At 42.0% G+C, this 17662-nt stretch overlaps 1 protein-coding gene across 1 annotated transcript in view; it reads right to left on the minus strand.

Moving 5' to 3' along the window:
* Positions 1–17662, minus strand: part of NPC1 (NPC intracellular cholesterol transporter 1) — a 48402-nt gene that overhangs the window by 19364 nt on the left and 11376 nt on the right. Inside the window, exons 2-9 of the mRNA XM_044773530.2 lie at positions 17404–17526; positions 16355–16461; positions 12899–13074; positions 6296–6463; positions 5457–5706; positions 2849–2922; positions 1956–2326; positions 517–743 (exon numbers count right to left, since the gene is read on the minus strand). Coding sequence (XP_044629465.2) covers positions 517–743; positions 1956–2326; positions 2849–2922; positions 5457–5706; positions 6296–6463; positions 12899–13074; positions 16355–16461; positions 17404–17526 — 1496 coding nt within the window. The remainder of the gene's footprint in view (positions 1–516; positions 744–1955; positions 2327–2848; positions 2923–5456; positions 5707–6295; positions 6464–12898; positions 13075–16354; positions 16462–17403; positions 17527–17662) is intronic.

Raw genomic sequence — 17662 nt, forward strand, 5'->3', positions numbered from 1 at the left:
TTTATATTTGAAAGACATGAAAAAGCACTATAGGCTTCTATTTTTACTAGGAAATCAGCTCAAAAAAACTTGGGGGTGGTGTGGTAGATAATAACTGTGTGTTCTCAATCCAGGCATGGGTTCAAGGCTGACTGGTACCAGCTGTTCCTCGATTACACACCATGAAGGCTCCCATCCCACGGCCTCTGGACTTGCTGCTTGTCTACTCTTTGCTCCGATACGCCTCGGCTCCCTCCCTCCCTTCCTCTGAGCAGGTCTCCACCCGGCTGACGCAGCGCACCCCGCTGCACTCGTCTCCTTGCCCACTTCCTTCTCTCCACGGCACTCAGCTCTGCCTGCCATTCAGGCACGAATCTATTTGTTCAGGGCTGTCTCCCTCCATCGCGACGTAAGCTTTGCAGGCCAAAGTCCTGTTGTTTGCTCACTGCTGGGGGTCTGGTACCTACAACAGTGAGCAGCGACAGCAACTGTGCAGACATGGGTGGGATGACCGAATGACTGTCTCCTGCCACATACCGGACACAGTACAGAAAGTGCGTGTGGTAATCCGCTTCCACAAAGAAGTCGTCCTCCACTTTGTGGTCCAGCATGGAATGGCTGTTCTGGAAGTAATTTAACACACTCATAATGGTGCAGTTCTTGTTATATGGTGAGAGAGGGGCCAAGCAGATGTCTTGAAGTGTCACAGTCTCGTTGTTATAAGATGCAGTAATGTTTTCGATGGCTGTTTGTAAGTCAAGAACCTGAAAGAAGATTTGAAAAATAAACAAACCCAGAAACACACCAGATTCCTCTCAGATTTTGATTAACCATTATTGCCCTGAGGGTCAGAAAATAAAGAGTATTTGGGGACAATCCTTCCCGAGACAGGGTAGAGGACCAGGCACACTATGGTGGAGTATCTGATGGCCCAGAAACCACTCTTAGAGAACAGCCTACTGGGATGCAGACCTTGCTTAGAGGCATCCAGAGAGACAGGGAGGTGACACCATTACCAGGACAGAGCTCAGTGCAGGGCACTCGAACATCTTTCCTCCCACTTGTCTCCAGCAGTGACCAAGAGGGCCACAGAGGGGAGACTGGAACAATTCGCCTGGTCTTCCTGACACTCCCCCTCACCCATAATTAACCCACTGCCTTGCTCCATACTACAATTATTTATGTATATTCCTGTATCTTCTAATAGAGAATATGCTCCTGGAAGTAAATGACTATGTTGTGCACCTTTTGCAACAAATTGGGAAAAAGCAACAGACAGGCATGAGTAGAGAAAAGATTCTATTAAAGTCTTGGAACCATTTTGATGTTTTTCAAGATATGAGACTTTCTGTAAGCAAAAGCAACGTTTAAAGGAAAAGCCACGTGACTGTGCAACCGTTTATTAAAAAGTAAGTGGGATGAAGTTTATTCACAGACACAGTTCTCCAGGGCAAGCATGACAAGGGAGAATGCAAAGGTCTAAAGGCCTGTGTAAGAGAATGGGATGGATCTTGTTCCAAAGGCACCGCTCAGCAAATGCAGGCCGGGGGCCCACATTCAGGGAACGATAAATGCACTTCTGCGGGCAGGATCAGCAACGATCCAGCAGCTCCCGCCAAGGGCCCAGGACAGCATAAGTGGCTCCGTTCCTTTGCGTCCTAGCACACTACTTTTGAGTTACCAAGGGAAAAACTTCCTAAGTTCCTAAGGGGGAATTATGAATACATTCCGCTTCAACAAAGAACCACTCATCTCAATTTCAAGGAAGAAGCAAGACCTACTATACGAAGCAAATACAAAAGCGGTCTACAGTAAATTTTTCATTAGGTTCAACACCCATCACTCACTTTTTACAGTTAAGATTTTCAAGATACACCACTACATTCCGCCCAAACCCTCACCAAGTAGAACAGGTCAGTGTGTAAAAGCCACAACCCCCCACCCCCCGGCACTGACTTCTGCACAGAGCACACTACCTGGTGCAGAACCTCCAAGGCGAGCGGAGGGCCGAAGGGCACGTCGGCTCCCGAGGGGTACGGCTCGTACGTGTGCACGTGGCCGTGTGGGGCCCGGATGATGAGCTGCTCCGTGCGGAAGAAGGGTCCGAAGTGCGCGTCGAAGTACTCTTTCTCCAGGCGCGCCTGGCTGCTGGGGGCGGACCAGAGGTCCACTGGGTTGGTGGTGACCCGGACGAACACCAGGCCTGAGGAACACGCGGCGATGAAGGCCAGGGAGAAGACGACGACGCAGCCGGGGTTTCGGACGCAGAAAGAGCCCCAGCGCGCGAAGAGCCGCCTCAAGCAGCCCTCGAACGCCGCCCCGAGCGGGTCGCAGCAGGCCGCCTCCCCTGGAAGAGCGGGGAGGAAGGCGGCGCAGTTAGGAGCCAGGCCGCGCCGCAGTGGAGCAGGGCAGCACCAGCGGCGGCTGCACGTGGCGGGAACGGCGCCCACCCCGGCCAAGCGCGAGCCCCTCACCCTCGCCCGCCCTCAGCTACCTGTCTGCTCTGGAAGCCACCCTTCTCGCCTGCCCACGACCGCGTGCCCACCCCGCAGAGGACGGACGCTCACACACAGGCCTCTGAAAAGCAGTCTCTGAGCACTCTGTCCAGAGCAGCTCCCCGCAAGCTCTCCTGCTCCCGGCCGTGGCCTGCGCGCCCCCGCAGCGCTTAGCCGGGGTTAGTCCTTGCTCTTATTAACTGCTTGGTCCTGATCTGCCACCCCCCAAAGGCAAGGACCCTGTCTGTCTTGATCGTACCCGTGTCCTGGGCACCAGCAGACTGCCTCTCCCAGAACAGGCGCATAAACTAGTTTGTGGGGGACTCTCATGCCTACATAATCCTAACCCTTTAATTAAGCACAAACGTGCCTACCTTTGTCACTGGCATTCACAGAGAAAGCGATATTGCTATCAATGGGAGTGTACTCGGAGACGAAATATCGTTTTCTGAAAAATAAAAGCATATAAGTAGTACTGTGGCCTTCAACGTAATGAGGCTGCTCTGACATTCCCATCATCCCCTTACAAGCTTCCTTCCTCACCCTATTTTCTTCCTCCCTAACTGCTGCCTCCTTTCCCCTAAGTTTCCTTGCTCTGGGTCCCTCTGCTCACCAGTCTCAGGAGAAAATTTAAGAAGGGATTAAAAAAACAAATTAATTAGGGGCCGGCCCGGTGGCGCAGCGGTTAAGTTCGCACGTTCCGCTTCTCGGCGGCCCGGGGTTCGCTGGTCCGGATCCCGGGTCCGGATCCCGGGTGCGGACATGGCACTGCTTGGCAGCCATGCTGTGGTAGGCGTCCCACGTATAAACTAGAGGAAGATGGGCACGGATGTTAGCTCAGAGCCAGGCTTCCTCAGCAAAAAGAGGAGGACTGGCAGTAGTTAGCTGAGGGCTAATCTTCCTCCAAAACAAACAAACAAAAAAAAAATAAAAAAACAAATTAATTAAAGGATAATTTCACCTTGGAGCCCTCATTTATATTTAAAACATTTAGGTCCTTTAAAAACACAGTAAACACTATGTTGGAGTAGCAATGAGCATATCTAGTGCTTAGATCTTGGTTTCTTTTTTTTTTTTTAAGATTGGCACCTGAGCTAACATCTGTTGCCAATCTTTTTTTCTTCTTCTTCCCAAAGCCTCCCAGTACATAGTTGTATATTCTAGTTGTAAGTCCTTCTGGTTGTGCTGTGTGGGACGCCGCCTCAGCATGGCCTGATGAGCAGTGCCACGTCGGCACCCGGATCTGAACCGGCAAAACCCTGGGCCACCGAAGTGGAGCGCATGAACTTAACCACTCGGCCACTGGGCTGGCCCCTAGATCTTGGCTTCTAAATACCATTTTCCAATAAAAGGAATCAAGTCTCCTTGCAGAAGAGGGCTACTCCAGGGCTGGAGCAATAAAAATACCAAATGAGCTTAGAATATCTTGTGATTCCAAAAAATAAGAATGTGCTTGAGAAAGGTGAGGCTATGTTAAAAAGAAAAAATACAAGAAGGTGGTCCCAATGGTCAAAACTGGAAAATCTGAGAAACAAAATAAATGACACTATTGGATAGAGCCCACAGAATTAAAAAAAAAAAAAAGTCCATTATGTAAATATAATTGAATAAATAATAAGTAGGGAAGCAGGGATAACCCTCTGTATAGAGTAAGTCCAATCAGTAAACATAGAAGGAATGAGGGAAATCCAAAATCACCATCAAACACCACAGTAGTAACTGCTGCAGATAAGATCCACTGATGGATGCTAGAATCAGAGAGTGACACTTTGAGGAGAAACAAGCTATTAGCCTAGTCCCAACGTGTCTCCTCTAAGATATTTATCAACTCCAAAGGGAGAAATAGTAACTTTACAACGGAGAAAGCCAGAAGACACCATTTCAACCAAGTGACCAAGGTTAACATCACCAGTAAAGACACAGTGAGATCACGTGCCCCTTGATGTGATATACTGATATAAGAGAAAGAAACATCAGTTCTGTGATATTCTTTTTTTTTTTTTTTTTTTTTTTTTTTAAAGATTTTATTTTTTCCTTTTTCTCCCCAAAGCCCCCCAGTACATAGTTGTGTATTCTTCGTTGTGGATCCTTCTAGTTGTGGCATGTGGGACGCTGCCTCAGCGTGGTCTGATGAGCAGTACCATGTCCGCGCCCAGGATTCGAACCAACGAAACACTGGGCCGCCTGCAGCGGAGCGCGCGAACTTAACCACTCGGCCACGGGGCCAGCCCCAGTTCTGTGATATTCTTGTCAAAAACACATAACCTCATTCTAATCATAAGAAAATATCAGATAAAGCCAAATCCAGGGGCATTTTACAAAATAAATGACCAGTACTCATCAAAAGTGTCAAGGCCATAAAAGACAAGGTGAGACTGAGGAACTACCCCAGACTGGAGGAGACCAATAAAACACAAAATGTGAATGTGATGTGGAGTTCTGAAACAGAAAAGGAGCATTAAATGTGAATAAAGTCCACGGTTTAGCTAAAAGTATTATACAAATGTTATTTTCATGGTTTTGATCATTATATACAATGGGTGATGTAAGCTGTAACATTAAGGGAAGTTGGGTAAAGGATATATATAAATATATATAAAAACTTTTGTACCTTTTTAGTAAGTCTACAATTATTTCAAAATAAAAAGTTAAAAAGCTGTTTTTTTCAAGATGCAAATATCTAAAAGGACTATAGTCTTGCGTTTAAATAGATTTGAACCAGATTCAGCTTATAAGACCTTCCGTTAAAGAACGGGTGGTTAATGCACAGTGCTTTAAATCACATCATTTTGAATAAATCAATGAAACCCACTTCAAGTGTTTAAATGTCTACATAGGCCTTTGACCGTTTACTAGTTGCAGGACATAAGCATGCAGATATTGGCTTTCTGTTCTCATTCACCAAGGACTACAAGTGGAAGCTGAAAGTGCTGTGCGGTAATTTTGCTCTTCTCGCCCCAGAGGATAAACAAAACTGCTTACCTGTAGCACCACACGGCAAAAAATGCTCCAAAGAACATGAGCAAAAAGGCCATGTAGGTGGTCCACATGATGACATACATGGCGTCCAGGCCCAAGATTCTCCAGGGAGCAGGAGCAGGCGGGGGCTGGGGCTTGGGGCCACAAACCACTGAGCAATCCTGGCAACTGCACGGCCCCGTGACCTCGTCCACAGACTCGTTACAGCCCTTGGTGGCATTGTTCATGGGCTCCATCCCATGGGCTGGAAAGTCTGCAGGGAGGATTGTGATGAGGGAGTATCTCAATTAAAAAAACACTACCAGGTTTGTATTAAATGGTATTTAAACCCAATGATAAGCACTCCAAAATAATATAACACAACTAGAAGAACAGAAAGGACTAGAGGTTTCTATATGATCAAATGATCTTTTGCCGCTTAGTCCTGTAAAATTTTAAGTTATTTTAACAACTCTGAGCAGTTTGTCACTGAGATCAGAGTACATCACATTCCAAGGTAAACCTCCAATCGTGTCTTATCACCATCGAGGAGCTAGTCTAATGCTATTGCAGAGCTCCTGAAAAGGTCTTTGTAATGGTTTTCAGCCATTTAAAAAAAAAAACCCAGCTATTCTTTCAATTATGCAGCAATACGTGAAGGCAAGTCTTCTTCCTCCTCCAATCCCACTTGCAGCCCCTAAATTAACCAGGGGCAGGAGAAATTAAATGCTCCAGTTACCTCTCTCATCGGAGGGAAACTCCAGGAACTAGTTATCTGAATTTATCTTCCTACTGCAGTTTAAGGTTCCTGGGCTTTAAAAAAAAATCCCAAATACACCAAACTTGGGAGTCTTTATCCCTACCTGAAAAAATGGGTGTGATAGTGAAGGGTGCCTGGCCGTTGTTCTTATTGAACATGTACTCGATCCAGTTGGTGGCATTGCAGGCTTCGGCTTCCTTCCCACACAGGATTCCCAGGGCTTTGTCGTTACTTGAGGGGGCCTCCACATCCCTGCACGCGTTGTACATGGCTAGCAGAGGAACAAAGGAAAAACTGGACACCATGCTGCTTCACCTCACAGCCAGATCTTACAAAAGCCCCCTCCAACAGGACCTCGGAAACCCATACACCCTGCAATCAGAAGCTACAGGCTGGAACGCGGGACAGTAACTAGTAAGGGCAGGAAGGCAGATCACCCCTGAAACCGGCCTGTCACCCTGCAATTAACATGCTGGGCCAGATTCCAGCTAACTTAAATGTAAAACACAGACAGGAAAGGCTCCTGTCATGCCACGCAGCTGGCAACACCTGGGAAAAGTGTTATCCCACCATACAGAAGAGCACACTAAGACTGGGGAAGGAGAAGCTAAGAACCTTCGTGCCTCTTGAGTCAATGAAGCTGGTTCCAGAAAACTTCTGTGGCAGGAAACTATACTGCTGGAGAATTCTGGAACTTACAGGGGAAGACTGGTTTTAGGGCAGGGTCACGTCTGAATGAACCTAATACTACTCTCTTTTTTGGTTTTAGTTTAGTACACGTTAAGACACACTGAATAAGGATAATGTCAACGACATTTTGCACATAAGGAAGGAGTGGTAATGGGCCCCATATAGCCCTGCTTGTCAGGAACTTACCATGACCCTCCTCCCCTAAACCTGAAGGAGGGACTTGTAATTCACCGTCTTGCCCTCACTCTAGGAAGACAGTGTAGCTAGAGGGATAGTTATTTTCTTTAGAACTGTGGTTATTCCATTGCCTTCTGCCCTCTATCATTGCTGGAAGGAAATCTCCAAATGTCATTCTTTTGAAGTGATTTGTATCTTTTTTCTACTTGCTTTTAAGATACTTGTCTTTGGAGTTTTACAGTTGTTCTAAGCTAAATTTAGGTATGGATTTCTTTTTAACAGCTCTATTGAGATATAATTCACATACCATACAATTCACTATTTAAAGTTACAATTTAATAGATTTTAGCATATTCACAGATATGTGACCATCATGACAGTCAATTTTAGAACATTTTTATCACCTTAAAAAAAGAAATTCTGTATCCTTTGGCTAATGCTCCCTTATCTCCTCAACCCCTAAGCAACCATTAATCTAATTCTGTCTCTAGATTTGCCTATTTTGCACATTTCAGATAAATGGAATTATATCCATGTAGTCTTTTGTGACTGGTTTCTTTCTCTTAGCATGATGTTTTCAAGGGCCATCCATGTTGTAGCATGTATCTGTACTTCATTCCTTTTTATGGCTGAATAATATTCCATCGTCTGGATATACGACCTTTTGTTTATCTATATATCAGTTGATGGATATCTAGGTTGTTTCTACCTTTGGGCTATTATGAATAATGCTGCTATAAATATTTGTATACAGGTTTTGTGTGGACGTATGTTTTTATTTCTCCTGTGAGCAGAATTGCTGGGTCATATGGTAACTCTATGTTTAACTGTTTCAGGAACTGCCAGACTGTTTTCCAAAGTGACTGCACCATTTTTCATTCCCATCAGCAGTGTATGAAGGTCCCAACGATTCCTCCACATCCTCCACATCCTCGCCAAAACCTGTTTTTATCTGACTTTTTGCTTCTAGCTGTCCTAAGGGGTGTGAATTGGTATCTCACTGTGGTTTTGATTTGCATTTCCCTGATTACTAATGCTTTCAAGCATCTTTTCATGTGCTTATTGGCCATTTGTATCACTTCCTTAAAGAAATGTCTATTCAGATCCTTTGCCCATTTTTAATTCAGTTATCTATTTAATATTGAGTTAAAGAATTCTTTACATATTCTAGATACAAATCCTTTGTTAAATACATGATTTACAAATATTCTTGCCTTTTCTTGGTGTCCTTTGAAACAGAAAAGTTTTTCATTTTGATCAAGTCCAACAGATCTATTGTTTTCTTTCGTTGCTCATGTTTCTGCTGTCATATCCAAGAATCCACTGCCAAATCAAGGTCATGAAGTTTTATCCCTATGTTTTCTTCTAAGAGTTTTCTAGTTTTAGCTATTACATTTAGGTCTTTGATTCATTTTAAATTAATTTTTGTATCTGTTGTGGTGTAAGGGTCCAACTTCATTCTCTATCCAGTTGTTCAAGCACCATTTGTTGAAAAGACTATTCTTTTCCCATTGAATAGTTTTGCCATCCTTGTCAAAAATCAGATGACCATATAGACATGTTGGTTTATTTTCAATTCTATCTCATTGTTCTATATGCCTATCCTTATTCCAATACCATGCCATCTGGATTTCCATTGGTTGATAGTAAGTGTTGAAATTGGGAATGAGTCCTATTTTGCTCTTCTTTTTTAGGATTGTTTTGACTATTCTGGATCCCTTGCAATTGCAAGTGAATTTTAGAATCAAGGCCTGTCAATTTCTATAAAGAAATCAGTTGGCATTCTGATAGGGTTTGCACGGAATCTGTAGATGAATTTGGGCAGTACGGCCATCTTAACAATATTAAGTCTTCTGATCCATGCACCTGAGATGTCTTTCCATTTATTAAGATTCTCTTCAATTTCTTTTAATAATGTTATAGTTTTTAGAGTATAAGTTTTACACTTTTTGTTAAATTCATTCCTAAGTATTTTATTCTTTTTGATACTATTGTAAAAGGAAATTTTTTCTTAATTTCACTTTTAGATTGTACATTGCAAGTGTATAGAAATAAAACTGATTTTTGTATATTTTATTTCTTTTTAATTTATCTGGCTTAAGGATTCATTATCTTTTCCTAACTCTGAGGATTCATCTCTCATCCATTCTGGGAAGTCCTCAGCCATTATCCTTTTGCTTGTTGTCTCTCCCTAGCTCTCTTTTCTTTTTCTGGAGTTTCTCACTTCATCCCACATATCACTTCTTTAATGATTTCCAGATCTTTATAATTCTATGTTGTTTCCTGGGTAATTCCCTCATATCTTCCATCTCACCATTTGGTTTTCAAGGTTTTTTTTTTTTTATTAGATATTTCAAGCATTCAGAAAATATGGACAATAATTCTCATTTACTCATCCATCTATATCAATATTACTATTTTACACCAGTTGCCTCAATAGTTTAAAAAATACACTATAGATACAGGTGAAGCCCCCTGACTGCCCCTTGCTACGAGCATCCCCCCTTCTTCAATATAACCAATCTTGAATTTGATGTTTATCTTTCCCATGCATGTTTGTGTACTTTTATGATATACTGTATCCATAAATACATACTGTTTAATATAAACATTATATACGTTTTCTGTATTTATTTTCAGTCAATATTTTTTAAGAGTCATTCACATGACTGACATAATTCTAACTCATACATTTTAACGGTTTTAAGTATTCCATCATAGACTATGACTATGCTCCAATATAGTTACCCATTCTCCTCTTAATTAGCATTTGGTGTCTCCAATTTTTTTAATTTTTGTTTTTTAAAATGGACTTTATTTTTTAGAGCAGTGGTAGGTTCATAGGAAAACTGAGCAGAAAGTACAGAGTTCCCATATAACCTCTGCCTCCACACAAGCACAACCTCCCAACTATCAACAGCACCAGAGTGGTACATTTATTACAATCGATGAACCAACACCGACACATCATCATCACCCAAAGTCCATAGTTTACTTTACGGTTCACTTTAGGTGTTGTACATTCTATGAGTTTTGGCAAATGTATGACATGTACCCACCATTATAGTATCAAATAGTTTCACTGCCCTAAAGATCTTCTGTGCTCCTCCTATTCATTCCTCTCTCCCCGCAACCTCTGGCAACCACTGATCTTTTTACTGTCTCCACAGTTTTGCCTTTTCCAAATGTCTTATGGTTGAAATCATAGAGTCTGTAGCCTTTTCAGATTGGCATCTTTCATTTATTAAAGTTTCTTATTTTTAGCGCTGAACAATATTCGATTGTCAGGATTTACCACAGTTTATCCATTCACCTATTCAAGGACATCTTGGTCGCTTCCAAGTTTTGGCAATTATGAATAAAGATGCTATAAACATGCATGTTCAGGTTTTTGTGTGGACAAACATTTTCAACTCTTTGGGGTAAATACCAAAGAGCATGACTGATGGATTGTATGGTAAGAGTACTTTTAGTTTTCTAAGAAATTGCTAAACTGTCTTCCAAAGTGGCCGTACCATTATGCATCCCCACCAGCAACGGATGAGAGTTCCTGTGGCTCCACACCCTCACCAGCATCTGGTGCTGTCAGTGTTTTTAATTTTGGTCATTCTATTAGGTACGCACTGATATCTCATTGTTGTTCAACTTGGAATTCCCTAGTGACACATGATGTCAAGCATCTTTGCATATGCTTATTTGCCACCCATATGCCTTCTTTGGTAAGGTGTCTGTTCAGGTCTTTTGTCCATTTTTAATTGGGCTCTTTGCTTTCTTATCATTGAGTTTTAAGAGTTCTTCATATATTTTGCATAATACTCATTTATAAGATGTCTTTTTGTAAATATTTTCTCCCAGTATGTGCTTGTCTTCTCATTCCCTTGACATCTCCAATTTTTCATGATCACAAAAATGCTACAATGAATGTTTTTAAATGGTCTCCCTGTTTCTATGCATTAAGATTTCTTGAAGGCAAGCATCTATACGTGGAATTACTGGAATGAGAGTATATTTATCTCCAACTTTACCAGGTAATGCAAAATAGTTTTTCTAATGGTTTTCAAACACTCACACCAAGTTATGGTTACCAGTGGCACAGCATATTGACATTCCTATTGCTCCACATCCTCACCAATATTTGGAATTGACAACTTTTTAATTTGCGGCAATCTGATGTGTGAAATGGTAGCTTACTGTTAATCTGCATTTCAGTGATTTCTCTAGATACTGATTTATATTTATAAACCTTTTCACTTATGGTTTCTGCCTTTCCTCTCTTGTCTAGAATCCTTCCTTACACTTAAGTCATAAAGGTCTTCTATATTTACTCCTAAATATTTCCAAAATTAGGATTTTTAATCTATGCATTTTTAGTATGATATGGAAAAATAAAAACTAGATGAACATAATAATTTCCTCACTCCGCTAGTCAACCAGCCCACCCTTTCCCTTAACGATGTGACAATACACCTGGTATGTATCAACTTTCCACATGCACAGTCCTGTTTCTAGACAGAATGATCTCTCTCCATCAGTCAGGTTGTCTTTTAGGTCACATCTTTCGGCAGGTTTAGTCCTAGGAACTTTACTTTTTATTGCTTTTGTAAATGGGATCTTTTTTCTATTAAAATTTTTTCTATTACATTTTTAACTGATCATTACAATTAAATTTGTATATTGCTTTTATAGTCAACAACTTTGCTGAATTCTTTTTCTCTTATTTTAGATTGATCTTGGGCATATTCTTTATTCAGCTTTGTCTAATCTGCTGTTTATCTTTTAGTCCACTTAAATGACGATTTCTCATTAATAGATCCAGTTGGTTCTATTTCTAATCTGTTCTTTTTCCCTAGTGTTCTATTCTTTCAGAGTTCCTTCATTTCAATCATTTTCAACAAGCATTATATGGTCTTTTCCAGATTGTTCTATGATTTCTAATTGTTGGGGTTACCCTTTCTCCCGTTTGTTCTACCTGCTTCCTTTCCCTTACGGTGATCTGCTTCTTCATAGTCGAAATCTCCTCTCCTCTGCCAGCTACTTCTCCCTTCCACCCCTGCTCCTCAGTCTCGCAGTAACTCATGAAGCTACACAGTTCACGTCCACTAGAACCAAAGTTCCAATGGTCTCTAAAATGTACAGAAGTAAAGGTGCACATACAGTAGTCCCCCCTTATCCACAGTTTCACTATCTGAGGTCTCGCGTTCCCTGGTTTCACTTACCCGCGGTCAACCACGGTCTGAAAATATTATGTAGAAAATTTGCTGCATCACAATGCCAAGTCATTCACCTCACTTCATCTCATCACACAGGCACTGTGCCATCTCACATCCCCACAAGAAGGGTGAGTACAGTACAATAAGATATTTTGAGAGAGAGACCACATTCATATAACTTTATTACTGCATAGCTATAATTGTCCTATTTTACTATTAGTTATTGCTGTTAATCCCTTACCGTATCTAATTTATAAGTTAAACTTTATCACAGCTATGTATGTATAGGAAGAAACATAGTACATACAGGGTTCGGTACTATCTGTGGTTTCAGGCATGCAGTGGGGGTCTTGGAACACATCCCCCGAGAATAAGGGGGGACGACTGTACTAAAAATTCCCATATGGGAACTTACAGTTGGGAAGCAGTTAAAGCAAATACTTTAAGGAGATTGTGCCACAGCCTGTAGCTCAAGTTCTAGGATACAAGCAAAGCAACAACTCGCATTTCATGGCCAACAGAACTAAAAATTGTCATTTCACACAGCTGACAGGACAACAACAACAAAACAATTTGATCCACTGTCCTGATACCAACTGTAGAAGAAGAAGAATTAAAAGTTTACTTACCATTAGCAAAACTCTCGCCAACATAGTACTGCAATTCTATTACATTTGTTTTCGTCTGGTTCGTAACAGGATCAACATAGTCTTCAGTTGCTGTAACGTTCAGAAACTGACTTTGTTGAGGGCTACATGTCAGCTCGCAAAACAGGTTCATTAGGTTATAAAAACAGGACGGACATCTAAAGAAAAAGTAAACTATATTTTGTATGATCTCACAGATAACAGGGCCAGGAAAAAGGTGATTTAAAATAGACAAACAATATATAAAATTTATTGTAAAGTGACAAATGAAATACCACAAGGACATATTAAACCTAGCAATTCTAAAGCTAAAATCTCATGTTGAAATGAAGACCTGGGGCCGGCCCCGAGGCCAAGTGGTTAAGTTTGCACGCTCTGCTTCAGCGGCCTGGGGTTTCGCTGGTTCAGATCCTGGGCGCGGACATGGCACCGCTCATTGGGCCATGCTGAGGCGGCGTCCAACACAGCACAACCACAGACACTCACAACTAGAGTATACAACTATGTACTGGGGGACTTTGGGGAGAAGAAAGCAAAAGAGAAGACTGGCAACAGACGTCAGCTCAGGTGCCAATCTTAAAAAAAATAAAGAGGGGCTGGCCCCGTGGCCGAGTGGTTAAGTTCGCGCACTCCGCAGCAGGCGGCCCAGTGTTTCGTTGGTTCGAATCCTGGGCGCGGACATGGCACTGCTCATCAGACCACGCTGGGGCAGCGTCCCACATGCCACAACTAGAAGAACCCACAACGAAGAATACACAACTACGTACCGGGGGGCTTTGGGGAGAAAAAGGAAAAAATAAAATCTTTAAAAAAAAAAAAAAAAAGAAAGAAAGAAAGAAGACACCTCTTTAAAGACTGCCCTAATTACTATATTTATGCTGTCCAGCTGTAATTTCAAAAAGAGAAAAATGCTTCTCTGAATTCTTCACTTTATAATTTACAGACGTTTTCTTTGTCTTGAAGCTAAAAGGACTTAGGAGCATGGTGACAATTCTGATTAAGAAGAAAAAAGGAGAAAAAATTAGATTTACACATTAGAATTTTCACTTTATAATCTATTGAAAGGCTGTCTTCCAAGCTCCAAGATAATCCCCAGGCCTTCTCTGAACACAAGAGGATTCCCCGTGACTTGAGAAGATAAAAAGAACAACAGTGCCAGTGGCCTTCTCCGGCTGCACGTACTTCAGAAGCACATGGGTTTTCATGAGAACCACAAGCTGTCTGCTGTCCTTCAGGTTCAAAGTTTAAGTTCTGAATGTTGACCAGTTAAACAGCAAAAGAACTCTCCTCTTTGGTTCATTGTTATCTGCAAAAGCTGTTACTTCATTAGACTTGCATTCTCAAAACACAATCAATCAAGATTACTCTCTGCTCTGATCCAGTCTAGGCGACCAGACACGACACAGAACAAGGAAGCTGTGGTCCCAGCCCTCAAACCCTCTGACCTCGTGAAGAAGCAGACATGCACACTGACTATTTCAGGAGTCCTGTGCTTTACTGTGACAAAAATAGGAATGACAATTACACCATTCTAACAAAAATCACTCTAAGGGTGCACAGTTTTTTATCATGTTCCATAAATTACAAACCTCTTTCCATGTTACTACCTTTAAAATCGTCTACTTTGACAGCTGCATAATATTCCACACAGCAGCTTCTCATTATTTGCTATTATAAATCAAACTCTGCTACCTCTGAAAACACGGGGAAAACTTGGTTATCTTTTGATGTTTATGTCCATAATGTCTCAGTAGGTGCTAAATAAATGTATTCTGACTGAGTGATGGCTCCAACCTAGCTCTATCAACATCCACTAGCCTTCCACAGGGTACAGTGGCCTGATTAGATTCTCAACTTCCTGATCTATTATTATACAGACAGTTCCCAATTTACAATGGTTCAACTTAAGATTTTTCGACTTTATGATGATACAAAAAGGATAAACATTCAGTAAAAATCATACTTTGAATTTTGAATTTTGATCTTTTCCCAGGCTAGTGATATGTGGTAGATTCTCCCTCGTGATGCTGGGCAGGAGCAGCGAGACGCAGCTCCCAGTCAGTCACGTCATCACGAGGGTGAACAACCCATACACTTAGAACCATTCTGTACCCATCCAACCATTCTGTTTTTCACTTTCAGTATGGTATTCAATAAGTTACGTGAGCCATTCAACACTGTATTACAAAATGGACTTTGTGTTAGATGATTTGCCCAACTGCAGGCTAATGTAAGTGTTCTGAGCTCATTTAAAGTAGGCTAGGCTAAGCCAGGATGTTCAGCAGGGTAAGGGTATTAAATCCATTTTTTTTTTTTTTAAAGATTTTATTTTTCCTTTTTCCTTTCAAACCCCCCTGAGTACATAGTTGTGTATTTTTGGTTGTGGGTCGCTCTAGTTGTGGCATGTGGGACACTGCCTCTGCATGGCTTGAAGAGCGGTGCCAACTCTGCACCCAGGATTAGAATCAGCGAAACCCTGGGCCACCAAAGTGGAGCATACGAACTTAACCACTCGGCCACGGGGCCGGCCCCTTAAATCCATTTTTGACTTACAATGTTTTCAACTTACGATGGGTTTATCAGGAGTAACTCCATCGTAAGTCAAGGAAGATCTGTAGTGTACATTGTCCTGAAAGAAAAATTTAGTGAGGGTTTTTCACTGTGTATTTCTGGAAAGCCGGGGTTCCTCAGCAGACGCCCACTTGCACCCCGTCACCTGCAGCAGCACCTGCACAGAGAAGTATTTCCCTCTGCAGACGTCCTTCCCATCTACCCTTACCAGGGCGCTCAAGTGTGGGAAAGTCAGAACGGTATCATCATGTGCTGTTCCAAAGACCACCACCAGCTGTTCTTCTGCACCTCTGAGAACTGCTGGCTGAGCTTAGAGAAGAATATCTACAATGCAAGTCTCTCCACTGCCCCAGTCACAGGGAACAGATTGGACAGTAAGCTAATTTTGACAAAAGCAGCCGACTACGCCAAGCTGATTAATAGTTCCCAAAGGCCAGCTCTCCTGAGCACTGGGACTCTAGCATATGACGTCACCCCAGGAAGAGAGAACCATGTGCAAAGCAGGGGAGGTGAGGAGAGGGAGGTGATGCAGAGGACTGCATGGATGAGGGTCTTGGGTCAGAGACCTGAGCACCACCACCAGGAGCCTCTCCTGCCCACAGCGCAAAGAGGCTCAAGTCTGAAAGGGCCAGTCCACAGTGCAGACACCTTCGGGGTAAAGACACCTCAGAGGAAGACCAGGCATCAGCTCTGAATGTAATGAGCAAGAGGACCAAGTCGGATAATTATTACTTTAACAGAAATTATTCTTTATTTCTGAGAAGTCGTAAGATTGCTTTCTAAACAAACTTTTCAAAAGAAATCAGAACGTTACTGGTTAAAAGTGCCTAAAATCCATTTTTCCTGTTTGCCTGGCAGTCAACCTACCTGGACAGAAACTGTAGAGGAAGCTGCAGGTTGTCCTTCAGCGTTTGAAGCTGCTGAACGTCGCAACAAAGGCTGACATTGCCAAAGAAGAGTCCTGGACAGAGCTCCTTTGGGTGGGAAAGCATGAATGTCAGAGCATCACAGTTAAATAAGGACAAACATTCCTCAGTGAAATAAGACAATTTTATTCATATAAGTCCTTTTTAGTTAGACAAGGTCAGACGTGTTTGCAAAGCTCTTGCAGAATTCTTTTAAAGGCTATCAAATTCACAAGTGGAGGTAGTAGAGACATTTCTAACTTTGTTCTTATAAATAGCAGCTCACTCTCCTCCCTTGACAATCACTTTACCTCTTCTTAGGTTTTTTGTGTAAGTTCAACCAGAATGCTATTTACTATTTCCATTAGTCACTCCAGGCCAAGTCAAATGTCCATGACAATTCTGATAAAAGTAGCAAGTAAGTCTAGGAGACCTGGCAGCACGTCAACTTGATTTTAGGTTACTTAAGCCTCTAAAACCAGTCTTTTCAGCTTGATTTTTCCAGTTCTTTTCTAATATCCCTGTGTACCAGGGATGGTTAAAAAAAAAAAAAAAAAAAGAACAGAAAACAGAATCTTGGTAGCAGCCAAAGTTCACAGGTTCTCAGTAGAAAACAGAAGAATCAGTAAAGTGAACCGAGGACAAGAGGGTCATAGCTACTTAGCAGCCTTGTTCATTCAAGTTCTAAAATCTAGGAACCAAAATAAGTTAACTTCAATATATTCTGAAGAACCTGCAAAGAGCAACATTTGAGGTACCAAGGTCAGTCTCTAAATAGTAACCTGCGAGTGGGAAACTTTATGAGAAAGGCATGAAGTCAGCCCCAGAAAAATTAAGCCTCTGGAGTTCTGTTATCTTCTCTGCCATTGCGTGTTACAGCTAAGAGTTTGGGATAAGATTTAAGCCTAATGGTTTCACTTCCACCCCAACCCCCACAATATTTAAGGTATAAAGACAGAGGATCTCGTAATCAGCATTTTGTGTTCCCAATGCCCAACATGACAAACTTACCTGCACTAAATCATACCCATCCTTTGGCAATGGTTTTGGTGGCCCAGAATATTCGCAATTGTACCTCTTATCTCCAAATGCAATTCCGCACTCTCCATACCAAACACAGGACTGTGAAAACACCTAGAAAAAGTCAACACAAAACTCAGTTCATCAGGGCTGCAAGGGTAAAACAAATTTCAACGGCAAAAAGTGCCCACTTATGCACTATTACAGAATTTCCCAACGTTACCTGCAAAGTGAAGCAATGACAAGAGGC

The sequence above is a fragment of the Equus asinus genome, chromosome 7, assembly GCF_041296235.1.
Source record: "Equus asinus isolate D_3611 breed Donkey chromosome 7, EquAss-T2T_v2, whole genome shotgun sequence".
In the NCBI taxonomy this organism is placed as follows: domain Eukaryota; kingdom Metazoa; phylum Chordata; class Mammalia; order Perissodactyla; family Equidae; genus Equus; species Equus asinus.